This window comes from Macaca mulatta, chromosome 1 (assembly GCF_049350105.2).
Source record: "Macaca mulatta isolate MMU2019108-1 chromosome 1, T2T-MMU8v2.0, whole genome shotgun sequence".
Taxonomy (NCBI): Eukaryota; Metazoa; Chordata; class Mammalia; order Primates; family Cercopithecidae; genus Macaca; species Macaca mulatta.
In genome coordinates, this window is record NC_133406.1 from 151,238,238 (window position 1) to 151,260,578 (window position 22,341).

The 22,341-nt window shown below is 38.6% G+C and overlaps 1 protein-coding gene across 4 annotated transcripts; it reads right to left on the reverse strand.

Annotated features, from left to right (window-relative positions):
* Positions 1-2: 2 nt before the first annotated feature.
* On the reverse strand, positions 3-20,757 carry GBP6 (guanylate binding protein family member 6). Of its 4 annotated transcripts, none has more exons than XM_015144556.3 (11): positions 20,585-20,757; positions 15,964-16,176; positions 15,012-15,139; positions 8,783-8,892; positions 8,382-8,578; positions 6,057-6,302; positions 4,710-4,990; positions 3,778-3,990; positions 2,757-2,859; positions 2,239-2,432; positions 3-1,229 (listed from the first exon to the last, which is right to left on the reverse strand). In XM_015144556.3, the coding sequence occupies exons 2-11, from the start codon at positions 16,151-16,153 to the stop codon at positions 990-992; spliced, it is 1,902 nt and encodes a 633-aa protein (XP_015000042.3). In that variant the 5' UTR covers positions 16,154-16,176; positions 20,585-20,757; the 3' UTR covers positions 3-989. The 4 variants fall into 4 exon arrangements, with proteins under 4 accessions (XP_015000042.3, XP_077809291.1, XP_077809304.1 ...); XM_077953165.1 differs by having other exon boundaries at positions 15,964-16,166; positions 20,585-20,730; XM_077953178.1 differs by lacking the exons at positions 15,012-15,139; positions 15,964-16,176; positions 20,585-20,757 and adding exons at positions 11,267-11,327; positions 12,430-12,917.
* Between the last annotated feature and the right edge of the window lie 1,584 nt (positions 20,758-22,341).

Here is a 22,341-nt window from a genome sequence, read left to right on the forward strand (position 1 = left end):
TAGCCAGTTTCACTATGTTTTTATTGTTATCATTATCAGCATTGTCTCTTACATTTTCTTATTTATTTCTGAATAAGTAAAATAAGATTTCTTTACAAAATTCAAGAGTTTAAAGTGAGGAGTATGTGTTCCTTCAACCCATACATTCAACTGGTTCTTCCCAGAAGGAGCCTATAATAATAGATTTTCGTTAATCTTTCCAGAGATATCTTTGCATGCTCACATGTAATAATTGCATTTTTTCATTGGTGATAAGATAATCTACATTGCTTTACAACTTGTTTTTTTTCATTTTTCAATTAACCATTCTTTACTGGTACAAATAGAGCTTCACTGTCAATTTGTTTACTGGCTGTATAATATTCCAGTACATGCACATACTAAAATTTATCTTACCAATCTTATTTGAAGAACATTCAAGTACATTCCAATATTTTGCCATTAAAAGCAATGGCCCAGTGGACCTCTGGTATGTAAATTTTTTTTCAAAATTATATTTCCTAAAAGTGAACATAGTTTTTCAAAATGGGTATGGATCTGTTCTATCTCATGTGGGCCAGGCACTGATATCCTCTAACCAGCACTTTTTATGTTTAAAACTTTGCTAAATGAGGACTGGGCATTGTGGCTCATGCCTGTAATCCCAGCACTTTGGGAGGCCGATGCAGGCAGATCATTTGAGGTCAAGAGTTCGAGACCAGCCTGGCCAACTTGGTGAAAACCCATCTCTACTAAAAATACAAAAATTAGCTGGGTGTGGTGGTGTGCACCTATAATCCCAGCTACTAAGGAGGCTGAAGCAGGAGAATCTCTTGAACCCAGGAGGCAGAGGTTGCAGTGAGCCAAGATTGTACCACTGCACTCCAGCCTTGGCGACAGAGTAAGACTCTGTCTGAGAAAAAAAAAACAACTTTTCTGAATGAAAATGAAAAACATACAGATCAAGATCAAAAATAGTCCAAAGCATATATGTACAATCTATAATATCCTTAAAAGAGGAGCTTATGTTTTTTAAAGAGTGAGCTCACACCTTTGACAACCTGACCAATTAATTTAGCAGGAGCAGACAATATTGAAGTTAGCTCATCGCCAAGTTTGTCCAAGGTTCGTGCAATCCAGGGAGTATCATCATTTTTTGTAGTATCAATCACATGTTTTAATTGATTTATCTCTGCATTCATCTCCTCAGATTTCCTCTTAAATCCTTCATCAAGCAAATCTTTTTGGACCTAAAGAAAATGTAGGAAGGAAAGTAAATTTTTAAAAATCCCTATTCTCTTAAGACTTACATTTTGTATTTAAGACCTGTGTGAAACTTTCTTTATTTTACTCCTAAAAACATTTTATCAATGATTAGAGGAGAATTTGGACTTAGACATTGTGAGGAAGCATAGTTTACAACTTTACTAATATTCACCCACATTATGGTTTTGCTATGGTGCTAACTCAGGTATGAGGACAAATTCTACATGCTCCTGCCCAAAAGATGCCAGTTGGGAGGTAGCCATTGGTCTGATTGCATAAATTCTCAGTCCCAATTGGGCAGCATGGTCACCCATATTGTAGGAATGAAAGGAACTTATAAGCTGATGCAGAAATCCCTTATGAGAGAACTTTCAGATGGACAACGCAAGAATTCTCCCTACACTGTGTGCTAATTTGGGCAGGCTGCCCACACAGGGTAACAACTGCAGCAAGTTTCCCTTTCCTGTCCTTTTAAGTCCGGAAATTTCTGAGAGTTGTACGTCAGCATAGATCCACCTCAGGGTGTTTGGGTGGTAGTAGAGCTCCTGGTAATATGTGCTTGGTGAAGGAAACCAGTTGCCGTTCACATCAAATACACTGTGTGGAATGTATGTTTAACCTCTTGAGATTACTTTTAAAATCTCCCCAAACAGCAGCTCATATAAACCATATTTATATTCCCCAAGGACTTGTAGGGATCATACTCAACCTCACCTCTCCAGAATCTAAGTATAGAGAATATAGAGACGAATTCCAAGTCTTACTGAAACAATAAAACACACACACACACAGACACAGACACACACACACACACACACACACACAGAGAGAGAGAGAGAGAGAGAGACAGAGAAGGATTCAGGGCTTTTAGTGACTCCCAAGCAGCAAATGGTGATGTGCTTCCTTCCAAGATGCTGCTGTAACCTTCACCAGCCCTTCCTGAGGTACCTGGGCAAGGACCGTCTGGCCCGCTGAGGCCAAGGGCAGACTTACCTTCAGCTTGTGCTCCAGCATCATATTCTGCTCTCTCAGGAGGTGTTCTCTCTCCATCTGCAGCTTCTCCTTCAGCTGGGCTATGTTTTCCTTGAGACTCTTCTCTTGAGCCTCCATCTGTTGCTGCTGCTCCTGTAATTTCTGTTTTAAAAGTTCCTGTTCCTTCTCAGCTGCCTCCTTCTTGGCCCGATCCACTGCTCCATGAAGGTATTAGAAAGAGAAGAAAATAATAGGTGAAGATTCATCTCCACTTTTCTGAGCTCAGAGACTAAACCAAATCTGAAAGGCAGGGTGAGAAATCACAGAATTTACCCAGGTCCACACCATTAAGAGCACATTTGAGAATGTGATGGGAAAGGCTCTGCCTGTCTGGCTGAGGTACAATCATAGCTCCCCTTGTTATTTTCAGATTTAGCAGAGTGTGTGCTCCACAGAAGAGGAAATTCCTCATTTTGGATCTGTTAGAGGGCATTGTATAAACATAGCCCTCCTGCTGTCAGCTGAGCCCTGCCCCATACCTGCTACTGCCTTCTCTCTATCAGTGAGGGCTTTATCTGACTGCAAGATGGATTTCTCTATCACCACCTGTGACTCCAGGAACCTCTGGAAGACCTCTTTTGCCTATGGAAGCAAGAAAAAGCACTTAGATTTCTTTGAAAATCGATGTTCTGGGCATTAGTGTTGCAAAAACAATTATGGTCTTGTAACTTTTGCTTTATGCCTAAAATTCTAAAGTGGCCCCCTACAAAGTGTGCAGGCTCTTTAGTGTGACCAGAGCCCCTCCTCAACTCCTGCTTCCTGTCTCCCTCCCGTGCCTCTCCCACGGCTATAATATCTCCCTGTACCTGCTTTGGGTTCTGGCCAGGCAGAACTATGTGTACAGGTGTACAAACTCCCAATCTCTGATGCTTATATATGGTTGTCTTCCAGTGTACATTGCTGCCTCTAACCTATGCTTTTGCTTTCTCCTGCCACTTGCTGGCTACAACTTTAGGCAAGTTATGTAATCATCCTTCGGTACTAAGTTCAGATCTGTAAAATTTCCAAAATAAGGGTGCTTCTTAAAGTCATTAGGAAGATGAAATTAAAATGTCAAAGGAAGAGTTTAACAATACACTGTAGGTAATAACAGCTCATTGTGAGTTAGTTGTATTACAATCACCTAGGTGGTGGTAATAAACACCAGGTAGGTAGCCCATTTTCCACAGGTCCGTAAATGTCATTACTCTGTATGCAATTGTCTATTTATTTCATACTCTCTCATTTTTATCAGCTTTGAATGCAAAGATTCTACTTTAACCACACAAATCACCAGCTCTTGGCACATGACTAATTTTCGTTCTGTCTCTCCTGGATTTCTGAATACTATATTCTTTGTTTGGGGATAAAAATTTTTATTCTAGGAAATAAGTGACAAATAGTGGACATTGAAAGCTAAGGCGTTATGCTATCCCTCTGCTCTCTTATTACCCACAGCTGGTGCCAAAGACTCCATTCACTCTATCCTATAAACTTCCCCATGTTCCCCTTATTCCTCACCTTTACTCCTTTCCTGGGGACTTGCCAATAGTCCTGTTCAATCTTTTCCTTTGTTTCCATGTAGAGCTTGTGCCCTCCAGGAACAGAGAAACTTCCTGCTGAGATACTTTCCATTAGGCCCTTTGAGAGCTCATTGAGTTTAGCCTGGCAGTACTGAACAGAGGACTCTTCATTCTGCAGTAAGAACTCCCCCTTCTTATTCATTGTGATTTCCTGCAAGGGAAATGTAGAGAGATGTCACCAGAAGAAACATATGGAGGAGATGAAATTCTAAAGAATCTGGTAGAAGAGTCAATCTAACTGTGGTCCTCATGAGAAAAACTTTCTAGTGGAGTAGATGTGGAATCAGAAACACAAAATTTCATATATTCACAATGCTAAAAATTCTACTCAAGGCTATGGAAAAGTTCATTAACCTTCCTGAGCTTCAGGTTCTTCATCGGTGACATGATGGGACTACATCCCATAATCTCTATGGTTTGTTGCAGCGGTAGCATCCTGTGCTCCTGTCCTCAGTGGTACAAGGATACAAGAAGGAGCAATGTAAGTTAAACAATGGCCCGGAATGAAGATCTGGTAAGAGAATCTTTGTTTTCTGGGAAAGGTAGACTATGCACAGAAAAATTGCACCGCTCAGGGATGACTTGTGCGTGTTCAGAGCAGGCCAGGAATCCTTAGAAGTGTTCACTTAAGGAGGATCTTAAGGGATCTGTATTGATTTTTACCTCAGTTATCAGAAGGTTTTCTGGTTAAGTGCTTAAGGTTTGGGGAGATAAAAGAGGGATATGTAGTCTTTTGAAACTCTATCCCTCATGAGAATCCATGATAAGTTATTCCTCAGTGACAGATGAGCATTGGTGTCAATAAAGGCAAGTATAGGCTTCATTCTTCAAGGGGAAGGATGATGAACAGTAATGACTAAGGCAAATTACCACAAGCTTCTTCTGGAATTCCTGGTTTTCATCCTTGAAGGAGTGCTCCATGAAGACTGCAATGGCTTCCCTCTCACAGGCCGCATGCACGTCCAGCAGGTCCTGGAGCGTGTCTGTGGGGAGCTTCACTCGCTGGGCCATCTGCTGGCTGTAGTGGTCGGCTGCCCTCTGCATGGCAGCTGAGTTCTCACGCTGGGCCAGAGTTATCACTGCATTCTCCAGACAAGGCACCGCTCCACTGTTGATGGCATCTACGTAAGTCACTGCCAGAGTTCCCAAACCTAAATGAACCAGGAGATTTAGGGGCTAAATATGAAATTAAAGCTCAATGGGATCCTAGGCTACATTTCTGAGCACACACACACACGCATGCACACACACACATGTGCACACATGCAAACACATACACCCACATCCCTACCTCCTTCTGCTATTATCACTGTTATTTTCATAATGACTCTTCATTTTTATGGATCACCAGTCCACAGTGCTAAAAAATTTAAATATCTACTTTATCTAACATACTAGAGGGTATACAGGAAGTACAAATTCTCATTTAAAAATTAGAAGAAAAGTAGTTTACACAGATAAAATGATGAGGCAGGGTAAATCATATCGCATTTATTCCCAATTCTGAAGCTACCAATGTATTTTCAGGGAATTATGGGCTAATGTTTATTTATTTATAGGCTTTTTTTTTCCTTTTTTTTTTTTTTGAGGCCCAGGCTGGAGTGCAGTGGTATGATATTGGCACACTGCAACCTCTGCCTCCTGGGCTCAAGTGATTCTCCTGCCTCAGCCTCCTAAGTAGCTGGGACTACAGGCATGTTCCACCATGCCCAGCTAATTTTTGTATTTTTTGTAGAGATGGGGTTTCACCATGTTGTCCAGGCTGGTCTCAAACTCCTGAGCTCAAGTGATCTGCATGTCTCTGCCTCCCAAAGTACTGGGATTATAGGTGTGAGCCACCACCCCCAGCCTTCTAGAGGTTTTTAAACTTCAACATATCTTTTGTATTCTCTTTGCAAAGAATATTGAACATATAAGACTTACCCTAAGAAAATATTATATGTCTGTTTTTATATTCAGTTAGCTATTTTATCAGCATAGGATTTTTTTTTTTTCAGATATGAGGAAGTCACAGATATCAGTGACAGAGTTTGCAATATTGGAGAGGAATTTGTAAATTGCAGTAAGTGTGATAATTATACACATTTCTTCATTGAGTGTGGATACCTGTATACACATAATTCTTCTATATGGAATCTAACAAAAATTCTGAGAAACACATTATACAATATATTCAACACACTTGAGGCACCATAGAAATGTAAAAAGGAGACTCACGATTCCCAGTGACTGTGATTCCCTCCCTGAGGGTCTTGGTTCTTGCATGGGTGAAGATGTAAGAACAGAAAATGTTTGTTTGTTCCTGGAATTTGGGATCCAGTTGCTTTTCTGCCACCTTCTCGATATTGGCTAGAAGGTCTTTGTCATGTGTTGGCCGGTCAAAGACAAAACACTTCCGTTTTGGAAAGAAATGCCTGATGCACTCCCTGGGCAAATTGGATGTTTGAACTTTGGGATTCTTACCTGAAGGAAAAGAAAAACGGAGAATATAGTGACAACAGTCTTGGTATAGGGAGCTAAAGGTATTTTTGACAGGGTTTATTGTCTTTTTGCCATCTTCTAGGCTTACAGACCTCCTTTAACATAAACGTTCAATACTTCTGTACACATGAAACTTGCACCAGTGATAAAATGCTGGCAGGAAACTTTGGGAGATATCTGATCCAAGTACAAACAAAACCCATGGCTAGTATCTGTGGATCTGAACGTAGTGCCGAGTATAAAGTAATTGTTATGAGATGTTTACTAAATGAATGCCTGAATTAATGAAATATCAAATGTAAATTTCTTGTCCACTTCATTCCATGTAGAAACTGAGCTGTGGGACCAAAAAGAAGAGCCAGAAATAAAGTATCCTGGATAAATATTATAAATAGCAACATTCGGTATAGTAAAAAAGATAGCATGATTATTTTAGAAAACCACAAGGATGCTAAAAGAATTTGTATAGTGTTAGCTATTTTTTAGCAAAATCCTCTGAAGACTAAATGTAACAAGAAAGTAATCTTGTTTTGTTTTTTCGAGATGAGGTCTTCCTCTGTTACCCAGGCTAGAGTGCAGTGGCAAAATCACGACTTACTGCATCCTTGATTTCCCAGGCTCAAGTGATCCTTCCACCTTAGCCTCTTTAGTAATTGAGAATACAGGTGTGCACCAAGACACTAGCTGATTTGTTCTAGTTTTTACAGAGACAGGGTCTCACTATATTGCCCAGTCTGGTCTCAAACTCCTGAGTTCAAGTAATCCTTTCACCTCTTCCTTCCAAAGTGCTGACACTACAGGTGTGAGTCACCGTGCCCAGCCAAGAATGTAGTTTTAAGATAATCATCACTTCTCTATAAACTTTTAAGAGAAAAAGACATATTCAATTTGACAGTGTTGCTCTTCTGCCTATGAATTTTTAAGAAATGTTTCAAGAAAGCATAAATAGAAAAATGAAAGCAACAATGAGTACACTGGAATTGATATTTCTCATCAGGTTTTATCAGATACACACTCAGATAAATGTAACCCATTGAAACAATTATTATGAATTCTAGCATGGACACATATGTTGGGTTTAAGAGAAAAATCATAACATAGAAAGTAAAATGAATATTCCAACAATTATCAGAAATTTTGAAAAGGCACAAATTATAAAGACACATGCTTCTTCAAGTGACTTTAGAACACAAAATCATTTTTATAGATGATATAACTATACAGGTATTGAAAAGTTATATCCTTCCATGATAAGAATAATATCCGTGTAGCATGTTGATGTAGTCTGGATGTGTCCCCTCCAAATCTCATGTTGAAATGTGACCCCCCCCATGTTGGAAGTGGGCCAAGTGGGAGGTGTTTGGGTCACAGGGGCAGATTTCTCATGAATACCTTGGTATCATCCTTGTAGTAATGAGTTCACACAAGATTTGGTTGTTGAAAGTCTGGGACCACGCCCCTCTGTTTTTCCCTTTCTCACCATGTGACACATCAGCTGTCCCCTTCACTTTCTGCCATTAGTGAAAGCTTCCTGGGGTCCTGATTAGAAGCAGATGCTGGTGTCATGCTTGTACAGCCTGCAGAACTATGAGCCAAGTAAACTTCTTTTCTTTATAAATTACCCAGGCTCAGGTATTCCTTTATAGCAATGCAAAGTGGACTAACACACACACATATTTTTATTAGATAGGCTTTTCTTTGTAATTTCATGTCTAACAATTATCTGGTCAGTCATTTTCTAAACACAGAAAAGCAGAGGGGAAAACAGGGATCACAAGCATCTTGTGTTTAGAAAGTCTTAGCACCCGTTGTAATCTGAATGCTAAAGTACTAATTGTACAAAGAACAAATCTGTCTTGAATAATTTATCTGCACTTTAGACTCTACTTTTCTTAAGTGAACTAGGCTCCATTCCTAGAGCTCGTCAACATACCCCTCAGTCCCCATTTCTACAGACCTCAATCTAGTCTCAAATACAAATGAAACCCAAGAGATGACGGGCAGTGTTTAGCAGATCACACACCCACTGGACCACCCACAACCCAGGCCACCTGCTGATACCTTGAATCAGCTTCAAGGCGTTCTCCAGGTACTCATCTTCTGTGATAGGGTCACCATTCAACTTCAGCTCCAGAGTGAAATCCCGTACAGTCCAAATAAAGTCTGGAAAGAAACTCACGAACTCTGTGGAATCTTCTACTCCATCAGGCCTTGGGTTGGACTTTGCCTTAATGAGTTCTGTGAGCTCCGTCACATAACTAGGACTTAGGTAAGGAAAAGCAACTGTCTGCCCACAATTCACACATTTCTTTTATAAAAATATTATAAACACTGTCTTTTGTCTTGGGTTCCCTGTGCTGCACCAAAGGTAATTAAATTAAAGGGAAGGAGGAAATGACTGGATCTCCGTTCCTATAACGTCAATGAAACTTGGTGATTCTGTTCTGTTCCTGGAAGGATACTGCAGCTGCTCCAGGGCCTGGTGGTTGATGGTGCTCATGCTGTTGTAGACGAAGGTGCTGCACAGGAGCACAGCCAGGGCAAAGATCCAGGAGTCATTCTTAGGGTCACCCTAAAAAGCACATTAGAGCAAAGGACTTAGGGGTGTAGTCTTTAGAAATTCACAGAGACATTTATTTTGTCAGTCTTTCATTTATGATTTCAGCTAATGTACTTGCTGTACAAAGAAGATAGACATGAATGTAAACAACAGTTTGACAGTACAATATGTCTTCTAATCACAATTTCTTTACATATAAAAGGATTCTAATCTTCATAGGGTTTTTCTTTTCCTCAATTGGATGAAATAACATGCATATATGAAAAACTACTAAACTATCTGGTTCCCAGTTGGATATTCATGATGAGTGTTAACGCTTCTTCAGTCTACACATATTTATTGGCCATGCATCATGTAACAAAACCATACCATAGTATGCATAACTGGGGATTGTAATTATATTCAATTAAATTCAGCAAACACTTACAGGAAACTGAAGAATGCTTCTCACTGTTCTTACGTTTAGAAAAGCAAATTTAATAAATTTACTCTCAAGATGACTATTTCAAAGTTGTGACAAACATTCATAATGATGAATTCAATAAAAATGACAATATTTATAAAGAGATAACATCTTAGTAATGTACATAAGAAGTGGAACCCATAGCTATAATGTTAAATTAAAAATTACAAGTCTATCCTAGAAGATAAGAGCTATGAAAATTGAAGAAAGTATATGTGGTATGAAGGCTTCCTGGAAGTCGTGAGCTGAATGTTAAAGAATTGATAGAGGCCGGGCGTGGTGGCTCACGCCTGTAATCACAGCACTTTGGGAGGCCGAGGCGGGCAGATCACGAGGTCAGGAGATCGAGACCATCCTGCCTAACACTGTGAAACCCCGTCTCTACTAAAAATACAAAAAATTAGCCAGGCGTAGTGGTGGGCGCCTCTAGTCCCAGCTACTCGGGAGGCTGAGGCAGGAGAATGGCATGAACCTGGGAGGCGGAGCTTGCAGTGAGCCGAGATCACACAACGGCACTCCAGCCTGGGCGACAGAGGGAGACTCCGTCTCAAAAATAAAAAAGAATTGATAGAATGTGGATTCGAAGAAATGAAGGTGATTCTGCAAGTAGAAAGACCCACAGAAACAAAATTAGAGACTGTAGATTTCAGGAGTCTTTGCAATAAGAATAGAGTTTATTGGTCTGACTGAGCAGAGGGTAAGCGCAGAAGATAAGACCGAATAGGGAGCTCCAGTACCTGGTTGATTAAGGGCACTAAAGGTCAGGCTAAATTTGTTTTTATAAATTAGAGCATGTCTAAATTATAGATAGTCCAGGAATTATTTCTACCCTGAAAAGCATGTGTAACTGGTTCCTAAAGCAAATACAAAAATTGAGATCTAGAGATTTCTACATGATTCCAGGAGATTTTATATGGGATTTTGGAGGTAGGAAGAATAGCCTATTCATTACTTATGTCCCCCAATCCCTAATTTTTAAAAAAGTAATCAATGAGGATTCTTCTTAGAAGCGGAATTCGTGACAAACAAACTATTTAGACAGGAGAATATTACCGTTTGATAGATTACTTTAAAGTACCTATAAAAATCCCAAAGGCATTTTGTTTATTATTATTTTTTTGTAGAGATGGGCTTTCACTATGTTGCCCACGGTGGTTTCTAACTCCTAGCTTTAAGTCATCTCCACTGTCTCAACCCGGCCCCAATAATATTCTTAAATAAATATAAAAAACAATCCTAAAATTAACACAGAATCACAAAATGCCCTGAATAATCAAAGTAATCTTGAACCAGAAAAACACAGCCTGGGGCATTATATTTCTTCATTTCAATATATATTGCAAAGTCACAGTAGTCAAAATAGTATGATACTGGCATGAAAACAGACATAGAGATCAATGGAACAGAATAGACAACGCAGAAATAAACATACATAACAGTGAACTCATTTTTGACTAATGTGCTGAGAACATACATTGAAGAAAGGATGGTCTCCTCAATAAATGGTGCTGGGAAAACAGATATCCACATGTATGCAGGAGATCTATATTTGATCCTATTGCCTACCATACACAAAAACTACTGAAAATGGATTAAAGACTTAAATGGACAGCCAGAAACTGGATCCAGAAATCTCACTATTGTGTATACATCCAAGGAAAATGAAATGACTATGTCAAAGAGATATCTGTTCTTTTATATTTATTGCTGTACTATTCACAATAGCCAAGGCATGGAGTTAACCTGTTTCCATCAACAGATGAATGAATTTTAAAAAATGTGAAATCTATATACAATGAAATACTAAGCCTTCAAAAAGAAGGAAATCCTGTCATTGGCAACAACCCGGAGGAATCTAGAGGACGTTAAGCTAAGTTAAATAAACTAGGCACAGAAAGACAAACACTGCATGATTTTACTTACATGTGAAATCTAAAAGAGTTGAATTCATAGCAGTAGAAAGCAGAATGATGGTTACGAGGAGCTAGTGGAGAGGGGAAAAGGAAGGTTGGAAAATGTTAGCTAAAGGACACAAAATTTTAGTTATATAGAAGAGGGAAAAAAAGATATGAAGCCATAAAAATACCAGAAGAATACACAGGGAAAAAACTTGACGTTGGTTTGGGCAATGATGTTTTTAGATATGACACCAAAAGCACAGGTGACAAAAGCAAAATTAGACAAGTGGGATTGCATCAAATTAAAATGCTTCAGGTAACAAAGGAAACCAGCAGCAGAGTGAAAATGCAACCAAGGGAAAGGGAGAAAAATATTTGCAAACCATATATTTGATAAGGGGTTAATATCCAAAGTATATAAGGAACTTATATAACTCAATAGCAAAAAAAAAATAAAACCTCATACCTCATTTAAAATGAGCAAAGGTGCTGCAATAACTTGCATGCATGTGTCTTTATAATAGAATGATTTATGTTCCTTTGGGTATATACCCAGTAATGGGATTGCTGGGTTCAATGGTAGGCCTGTCTTTAACTCTCTGAGGAATTGCCATACTGTCTTCCACAATGGTTGAACTAATTTACACTTCCACTAATGGTGTAAAAGCCCACAGCCTCACCAGTATCTGTTATTTTTTGACTTTCTATTAATATCCTATTCTGACTGGTGTGAGATGGTATCTTACTGTGGTTTCCATTTGGATTTCTGTAATGATCAGTGATATTGAGCTTTTTTTTCATATGATTGTTGGCCACATGCATGTCTTCCTTTCATTACAGCACTATTCATAATAGCAAAGACATGGAATCAACCTAAATGCCCATCAGTGATAGCCTGGATACATAAAATGTGGTAAGTAAACACAATAAAATACTATGCAGCCACAAAGAAGAACAAAATCATGTCCTTTTCAAGGACATGGATGGGCCTGGAGGGCATTATCCTTAGCAAACTAAAGCAGGAATAGAAAACAAACACTGCATATTCTCACTTGTAAGAGGGAACTAAATGATGAGAACATACAGGCACATAGAGGGGAACAACACACACTGGGGATTATGGGAGGGTGTGGGAGGGGAAGAAGGAGAGAAGCAGGGAAAATAACTAATGGACACTAGGTTTAATACCTGGGTGATAAAATAACCTGTACAACCAACTCCCATGACATGTTTATCTATGTAACAAACTGCACATCTTGCACATGTACCCCTGAAGTTAAAATAAAGATTAAAAAATGAGTAAAGAACCTGAATACACATTTCTCAAAAGAAGACATACAAATGACCAATATGTATATATAAAAGGGTATAAAATTGCTAATTATCAAGGAAATGCAAATTAAAACAAAAATAAGATATCACCTGACATATTTAAGATGGCTATTTCCAAAAGAATTAAAAATAACAGTTATCAGCAAGAATATAAAATAAGGGAACATTTGCTGTTTTTTGGAGTGTAAATTCATGCAGCTATTATGGAAAAAGTATGGAGGTTCCTCAAAAAATTAAAAATAGAACTACAATGTGATCCAGTAATCTTACTTTTATGTATAAATCCAAATGAAATTAAATCAATATTTTAAAGAGATATCTGTACTTTCATATTCATATTTATATTTAAATATGGAAGTATGAATATTTAAATATATCCATAATAATTGCAGCATTATTCAAAATAGCCAAGATATGGCAACTACCTGAATGTCCATCAATAGACGAACAGAAAAAGAAAACATAGAGTACGTGTATGTGCATTGTATTAGTCCATTCTCATGCTGCCCAATAAAGACATACACGAGACTGGATAATTTACAAAGGAAAGAAGTTTGACTCACAGTTCAGCATGGCTAGGGAGGCCTCAGGAAACTTACGATCATGATGGAAGGGGAAGCAAATACATCCTTCTTCACATGGTAGCAGGAGAGAGAAGAATGATAGCCAAATAAAGGGGGAATCCCCTTATAAAGCCATCAGCTCTCATGAGAAATTACTCACTATCATGAGAATAGCGGGGGGAAACCACCCACATCATTCAATTACCTCCCACCGGGTCCCTCCCACGACATGTGGGGATTATGGGAACTACAATTCAAGATGAGATTTGGGTGGGGACACAGCCAACCCATCCATAGCATGCATATATATATTTATTGAATATTGAATATTATATATATAATATATATATATTCAATCTCAAAAAAGGGAATTTTGTCATTTGCAACAACTTAGATGAACACCGAGGTCATTAGGCTGAGTGAAATAAGTCAGACATAGAAAGACAAATACTGCATGATCTCACTTATTTGTGGAATCTAAAATAGTCAAACTGTCAAACTCAGAGCTGCAGAGTGGAATAGTGGTTGCCACGGGCTGGGGATGGGAGAAATGAAGAAATGTTAGTCAAAGAGTATAAAATTTCAGTTATGCAAGATAAATAAACTCTGGAGATCTACTGTACAGCAGTGTGACTGTAACTAACAATACTATATTGATTGTGACCTTAACTTCTGGTAAGAGGACAGATCTTAATTATTCTTACCACACCAAAAAATAAAAAAAGGGCATAGAAAAAAGAAAATGGTAACTATGTGAGGTAATGGCTATATTATTGGCTTGATCGTGGTGATCATTTCACAGTGTATACACATATCAAAACATCAAGTTGTACAGCTTAATTACATACAATTTTTATTTGTCAATTATACAACACTAAAGCCGAAAAATAAACAGAATTTCCAATGCCTGTTTGGGCAAAAATAAAGTGTATGTGTATAGAAATTTAGAAACTATTCCCAAATAAGTCTCAAACTAAGACAAAAAAAGAGAGAAATTATTTATTTCACCCATTCATAAGAAGCTAAACACCAAAAATTCATCTTATAATGTTTATTGTAGGAAGAACAAATACTTTTACACGAGGAGCACAATCAGAAGTGTCTCAAAGCCTTCCAGAATGCTCTGTGGGTGGCTGATGAGCTTTATCATGAGAAATATAAACTGAACTCTCTTAATTTCAACCCTCAAATGTACTCTTCACGTGGTAGCTCAGAAGGTGGGTGAGAGGCCTTTCCTCATCTCCTGAGATTGGAGTCAATACCTCTTCTCTTTCTTATCAAGGCACTGTTATACGCAACTGTACGTGGTGAAAGCTGTGAGGTGCTGCCTGGATCACAGGTGTCAGCTCTCTTAATGAGAAAGTTTTCCAGGACAGACTTCCAGTGATTGACTAGCACCAGGGATGAAGGCCTAGCACCCTTGTCCCAAAACATGGTAACTCAAAAGGGCCATTCCAGCCACAGAGCTCCAGGTGGAATTGACGGAGGGCAGGGACTGCATTGCATTCCAATCTCCTCCCTCTCAGCAACCTGTTTCTTTCCCAATCACACTACACCCTGAGGGCTCTTTGTGGGCAGGACCTTTACTTTGTTCACCAATGTCTATGCTCCTCAGCCCAAAGGCCTGGAACTCAACTGCTTAACAAGATTTTATGAAATTGAATCAAATCATTCACCACTGTGCCAAGAAATAAAAGAATGTTTTACCTAATATACCGTGATATCTAATCTTGTCTGGAAGTGTGACTCAAACAGGTCAAAGTTTGCCTTATTCACTGTAGTTGGATTTCTAGTTTTCACAAATATATCACAACAATTAAATTACAAGGATCATGTCTGGAATAAAAAGAACCTGCCTATGACTCCCTGCCTTACCTTTTCCACATCGCCCAGACCCTCGGTGTCCAGAAGGACCAGGGTGTGGTTTGGCTTGGAGGGGTGGGGCACGCACCACATCCAGATACCCTTGGTTTCAGACTGCACCGTGGAGCCCAGAGGGAAGCCTGCAGGGAAGAGGAGGAAGCTAAGCATGGGGACAGCAGAGCAGCCAAGCAGCCCTGGGGCCACAGATTCAGACTGGTTGGATTGTAACTAACCCAGCATACAAGATGGTGCTTTCTGTATTTCCTCAAGAATGGCTTATTTTATGAATAATCTTTATAAAAAAACAAGGGACACTAAATGTGAGAATGATGCCAAGCAAGGATTCAAAATGGTGACAAAGAGGAATCTATGAATCAGACAAAATGTAGGTTACTAATAAAGGAACATCTTAAAAAGTGGTGGGGTTCAAAGTCAGAGAGGAGTGGGTTGAAGAAACACATGAGAAACAAACATGAGAAAAAAGACAAGAGAAAAAAAACTCAAAAAGGGAAATTGAGATCATTTTTTGCATTGAAATGTGGTTAAAAACTAAAACAAACACAAAAAACAGAAGTCGGTGGCCACGATGGGATGTGAAACTCAGGAAGAGTTTTTAAGATTATATAGATTAAAACATCTTCATATGTTGATGGGAATATTACATAAAGAAAGCAAAATACTTTGTGAGAGAAAGGAGACACAATTAGAGGAACCCAGGACTTGAATACACAAGGGAAGGCAGGATTCTGGGCACTAGTAATGGAGAGTTTCCTTAATGGGAATGAGGGAAAATATATGAGAACGGATTCTTGTAACGTAGCGGTTTGGTGGTAAGAATTAGAATGAGAAGGTTGGTTTGTTGAAAGGAATTGGAGTCTACCTTCATGTGCCTGGGGTAGATAATGACGAAACTGAGATATAGCTGGAATCAAGCAACCGGCCTGTGTCCCAGGGTACCACTTACCATGATTCTGTCCTGCCAGATGGTTCATCAAATAGGATTTCCCTGTACGGTACAGTCCTACAATGGCCACCACCACCACTGGCTGAGAAATCTTTTCAAGAATCTGTATAGCTTGCTGGTTCACCAACAGCTTGTCATTGTTGTTTTCCACCAGGCAAATGGGGGCCAACATTTTGGGTCCAGATTCCATGGCAACTTCCAACCTAGAAGAGCCTCCCAGTAGAAATAACGTTACATTGTCATTCTCTGTCTCAGTGTTTCCCAAACACCCATCAACATAGGACTGATGAGACGTCTGTGTTTCTATTGGACAACATGTAATTTAGCATTAGCTGACTGCAGGGAAGGCTTCTTTTATCACTTTCCCAAATCTGTAATGACGTTAAGTGATGAAACATGGAACGTTATCTTCTTTAAAGTTTTATTTCAGTAGTAATATTAAAATCCAAGTAATTGTTACCATAATAGGGGGCCCACTAATAGTCTAAGTCCTGTGATGCATGCCTTAAGTATCTGATCTCACTGGCACAAAAATCTGCAAGTTAGAGATTATTATAGCCACGAATATACAAATGATATCATGAGTCTTACAAAGGATGAATGCAGAAATCATATAACCAGGATTATGAACCTGGACAATTAAATAAAATAGCAGGCTAGGAAGTTCTAAGCCCTTCTCTCCTTGGAGACATCACAAAACAACTCTAAAAAATGGCTAAAATGATCTTATAGGAGCTCTGGAAAACAGTCATAAGTCTACAGCAACCAGGCAAATGTCCAATATTTTTAAAACGCACATTCAAAATGGTAGGAGATTCCATGGCATTTTGTTTGCCAATTCTACCCACTCCACTCAGTGACATGGTCTTAGTTTGGAGGAGGTGGTGTTTCACTTCCCAATTCCTTCCCTTGAAGTGGAGGGAGCAAAGACCTTATTTGTAACACACTAATCTGACTGGGAACTACCTGTTCTGCCTACCTTGGATTTCTGGTATGTCATACACAATGATTTCTGGCATCATACACAATAATTTCTTGTGTATGATACCAAAACCACTGAAAACAAGTGAAAAAAATTAAATACACCATACTTCATCTTAATTAAAAACTTTTGTGCATCAAAGAACACTGTCAACAGAGTAAAAAGGCAACCTATGGAAAGGGAGAAAATATTTGCAAATCATGTTTCTGATAGAATACATAAAGAACTCATAAAACTCAATAGCAACAACAGCAAAAAAAAAAAAAAAAAAAAAAAATTCAAAAATGGGCAGAGTAGACTAGATGTTTCTCCAAAGAAGAAATGGCCAATAAGCACATGAAAACATGCTCAACATCATTAATCACTAGGTAAATGAAAATCAAAACTACAATGAGGTAACATGTTAGACCCACCCATTAGGACTATTATTTTTTTTTTTAAGCCCAAAACCCCAAAACAGAAAATAGGTGTTAGCTAGGATGTTGAGGATTTGGAATCTGTGTGCACTGTCCATGGAACATAAACTGGTATTGTCCCTATGGAAAACAGTATGATGGCTCCTTGGAAAACCAAACATAGAATTAACATTTGATCAAGCAATTCTTCTACATATACACTCCAAAAAATTGAAGGCAGGGACTCACACAGATATTTGTACATCAATGTTTATGGCAGCATTATGCATAATAGCCAAAAAAGATGAAAACAACCCAAATGACTATCAAAAGATGAATAGATTAACAAAATGTTGTATATACCTACAACGAGCTATTATTCAGCCATAAAAATGTATGAAATTATGACACATGCTACAACATGGATCACCTTGAAGACATTATGCCAAGTGAAATATGCCAGACACAAAAGAACAAATATTATATGAGGTACTAGAATAATCAAATACATTGAGACAGAAAGTAGAAGTATAGCTACCATGGGCTGGGGGAGGAGGGAATGTAGAATTGTCATTCAAAGGTAGAGAGACTCAGTTTACATGATGAAGTTCTGAAGATGGCTGCACAACAATGTGAATATACTGTCACCGAAGTATATTCTTAATTAGTAAAATAATAATTTTATTATGTATATTTACCAACAAAAAAAGAGAGGAAAAGACAAAAGCCTGGATAATCTGGCAACTTATTACTCTGTGTTATGCTACTGCAACCACTTATCTGTCAGAATAATTTACCTCAAAGACAATGGTTACGCTATAAGGTTTTTGATCAACAACCTGCAGTAACTTTTTAATGATCACCATATACTGAAACTTGTTCTCTAATGCATCAGTGTGACCTTATATGTTTGTCTTTTATCTATAGGTTTGGAAGAGTGATGGGAATAGAAGGGAGAAGGGAAAGGATCCACTGTGGGATGAGGAAACTCTAGAGAATACAGGCTATCTTTCCAAAAGGGAAGCAGGAGAATGTCCAGAATCTAAAGAATTCAAGTACAGGCTGAAGTACATAGCCTAGAAGGGTCAGGTTCTCTGCAATTTACTCCCACAGATAAGAATAAGAAAAAGAGTAAGAATAACAATACATATAATATTGCATATTATGGAGAGAGATAAATTATAGATATCTAGATAGATAGATAAATTATCTACATATATATTAATAGATAAGTTAGATTTCTTTTTGAGAGATAAAGTCAATGTCACTGTTGGGTGAATCGAGGTGAAAGGCATATGGGATTTAATTGTAATTTTTTTAGAGGTGAAGTTTAATTCCATAAATTTAGTATTGAAAGTACAATCATTCTGTAGATCTCCTGGCACATTTGTATTGCCATTATATTAAAATTGTTTTCTATGATGTCTGTAATTCCTTGTAATCAGAAAAATGTAAAAATAATACTGTGTTCAAATGTCTCAAATACTCAGTTTTGTACTGATATGTCAAACATTCAAGATGCATCTAATGCCCATCAAAAATACCAGCTGTATCATTCACTACTTATGTGGCCTTGACCCAGGAGCTTCATCTAGCTGAGCCTATTAATTATAGGGGTCTGTGAGTTAAATCATACATCCAACCCGGAGGGTGTTTTGATAATAAAACAAGACATTGTAAGTTTATGTCTTTGCATAGCATGCAGCACAAAAAGAGGATTTCAGTAAATGTTGAATTAAATGGAAGTTAAGCTACAACAATTACAATAACAATTGGTCCATTAGATTATATATTGCAACAAAATAAACAAATTATAAATTACTAAGAAACAAAAACTACAAATAAATTTTCCACTAGAGCAAAACTGTAAAGTTCAAGCACGCTGTTGCTGTACAACCTGCTCTTGTCTGATTCTTCACTGAGGGGAGTAAGGAAAATGGAGATCAAACATGAGGTCCTGATGTCCACACTGAAATGCATTGTAATGTGATGTGTAACGTGTTCATCACATTATAGTGACTGCAGCTGTACAGTCCCTTCTTTAAAGTGAACAGTAAAGGAAGCTCTAGGAAGATGTGGCTGCTCCTGCAAACAACTTTATATAAACCAGGCCTCTGGTTTCTTAGCTGTGTGGGAACCACAGACCTTTTAACTTCTACTAAATGAAATACAGCTGTTCAATCCTAGTCAGGACTGGTTTTCAAACTCGGATGTACATAAGAATCACCTGATCACTCCGAGGATCGTTTCTTTTGCTGTGCAGAAGGTCTTTAATAAGCTCCCATTCTCAGCAAACTAACAAAGGAACAGAAAACCAAACACTACATGTTCTAATTCCTAAGTGGGAGTTGAACAATGAGAACAAATGGACACGGGGGGCTGGGGAGCACGGTGGGAAACTCACACACTGGGGCCTGTTGGTGAGTGGAGGGCAAGGGGAGAGAGAGCATTAGGACAAATACCTAATGCATGCGGGGCTTAAAACCTAGATGACGGATTGATAGATGCAGCAAACCACCATGGGACATGGTGGTTTAAAAAAAATCTTCTTTATTTTAAAAATAGTTTCTATTCTTCTTTTAAAAAAAAAAAAAAAAGAAGAAGAAGAAGAATCACCTGAGAGTATTGTTCAAACTCAGATTCCCAGACCTAAGTATCTATCTGTTTAGCAAGAGCTACAAGTGACTCTGATGTTCCTATGGGAAACTAACACTACACACACACACACACAAACACACACAGAGTTTCAACTATGTAATTATTTTTAAGTAATAAAGACCAACGATGTGGGGCCTAAGTTTATTTCTACATAGAGATTTATAGAGCTCTTATTCTGAAGCTTTCCTAAGTGTGACCACTAGAAAGATAGAAAAGAAATTCTGCCTTCAGGTTAATTGCCTGGAATCTCCTTGTTCTCTGCATTCTGGGGCCTGCGACAGGGCCTGTTAGAGGTAGTCAGGCAGGCGCCCACCAGAGTTCTTTCCAGGCCACTCACTGCTGTCCTGAGTTGATGATCAGGGAGGAGCACACCCAGGGGGTCGCGGTGTGCCTGGCTGTCACCGCTCAGCTGTCACTGGTTCAAGTGGAGAGGCTGAGCTTCCCCAGAACTAAAGGCAGCCACAGACTCTTGCAGGCCAGGCAGCAGGCACCCTGCCCTTCCTGCCCATTCCTCAGTTGCCACTCTTAATCAGAAACCAAGTCTTGAGTTAGGGACTAACTTGCATTTAAGAGAAAGTGAACATACCTGCCCTACAGCACCGCAGGTCCAAGAGCAGTTTTCAGTTGCCTCACTCACCTCTTGTTCTCTTTCCTCCTACTACTTTTCTGTTCTTTCCCTCCTTTATAAAAGGAAAAAAATGTTGAGTAAGCTAGTTGTTTTCCACAAATGGGGTGGTGCAGTAAAACTAAACTTGAAACTAAAATTAATCCATGCTATTATTAAAGTGTTAGCAGAGCCATGTCTGAATCATCTGATGTGAGTTTGAGGATGGGTGTTGGGTGCAGGTGTGAGAGGAGGTCAGAAAAAATCAGATGCTGCGCAGTCACACCTTAGCAAGCACAATCCTGCCAGCTTTCTTTTGTCTTCCCCATCTTGGAAGGCTTCACGGACTTTCTTCTTGATACCACTCCCAGGTGGCTTTAGTCTCCTCGGCACACAAGAAAAACAGGAAATCTACAGTAGTCACATAAGCAAAGCTTTAGAAACCAAGCATATTTTAAGTCTTTTTCTCATAGTGGGAATTCCTGAGTTCTGCGGTCTTTTGTTAGTGAAGAATTTTTGATATTTTAAATGTGTTCACACATGCACACACACACAGAGACAGAGAGAGAGAGAGAGATCTAAAGATATTACTGGTGTAAGAAAAAGAATGAACCATGTCTTTTACAGCAACATGGATGGAACTGGAGGTCATTATCTTAGGTAAAACAACTCAGAAAGTCAAATACCACATTCTTACTCATAAGTGGAAGCTAAATAATCTGCATACATGGACATAGAAGGTGGAATGACATGCACTGGAGACTTGGAAAAGTGGAAGAGTCAGGGGTGGGTGGATGATGAAAAATTACTTAATGGGTAGAATGTACATTATTGGTGTAAGGGAAACAATAAATGCCCAGACTTTACTAGTTAAAAAAAAAAAAAGGTATTGCAGGTCAGATTTCAGACCCCTGCAATAAAGTGAATATTGCAATAAAGCAAGTCACATAAACTTTTAGTTTCCCGGTGCGCATAAAACTTATGTTCATATAATGCTGTAGTCTACTAAGTGTGCAATAGCATTAAGTTTGAAAACAAAATTACATACCTTAGTTTAAAAATACTTTATGGCTGACAAATGCTAACAATCGTCTGAGCCTTCCACAAGTTGTATTCTTTTTGCTGGTGGAGAGTCTTGCCTCAATATTGATGACTGATCAGGGTGGTGGTTGCTGAAAGCTAGGGTGGCAATTTCTTAAAATAAGATGACAATGAAGTTTGATGCATAGATTGGCTCTTCCTTCTACAAAAGATTTATCTGTATCGTGAGATGCTATTTGATAGCGTCTTTCTTTCTTTCAAAATTGGTGTCAATCCTTTCAAACCCTGCTAAGCTTCATCAACTAAGTTGATGTAATATTCTAAATCCTTTTTGTCATTGCCACAATGTTCACAGCATCTTCACTGGCAGTAGATTCCATCTTAAGAAACCACTGTCTTTGCTCATCCGTAAGAATCAACTCCTTATCCTTTAAAATTCTCTCACAAGATTGCAGCATTTCAGTCATTTCTTCAGGCTCCACTTATAATTCTAGTTCTATGGCCATTTCCATCACATCTCCAGTTACTTCTTCCACTTATGACTTGAATCCCTCAAAGTCACTTATGGAGGCTGGAATCAACTTCTTCTAAGCTACAGTTAAGGCTGATATTTTGACCTTCTCCCGTGAATCATGAATGTTCTTAATGGCAACTAGAATGGTAAAGTTTTTTTCGGAAGGTTTTCAATTTTCTTTTCC

What these genes read in the sequence shown, in the direction of transcription:
- GBP6 (XM_015144556.3), bottom strand. Translation starts at nt 16,153, where the DNA reads ATGGAATCTGGACCCAAAATGTTGGCCCCCATTTGCCTGGTGGAAAAC. An exon ending in AATCACAGTCACTGGGAATC is followed by an intron (nt 4,991 to 6,056) that starts GTGAGTCTCCTT and finishes TGGTTCATTTAG; the next exon opens with GTTTGGGAACTCTGGCAGTG. An exon ending in AATTCCAGAAGAAGCTTGTG is followed by an intron (nt 3,991 to 4,709) that starts GTAATTTGCCTT and finishes TTTCCCTTGCAG; the next exon opens with GAAATCACAATGAATAAGAA.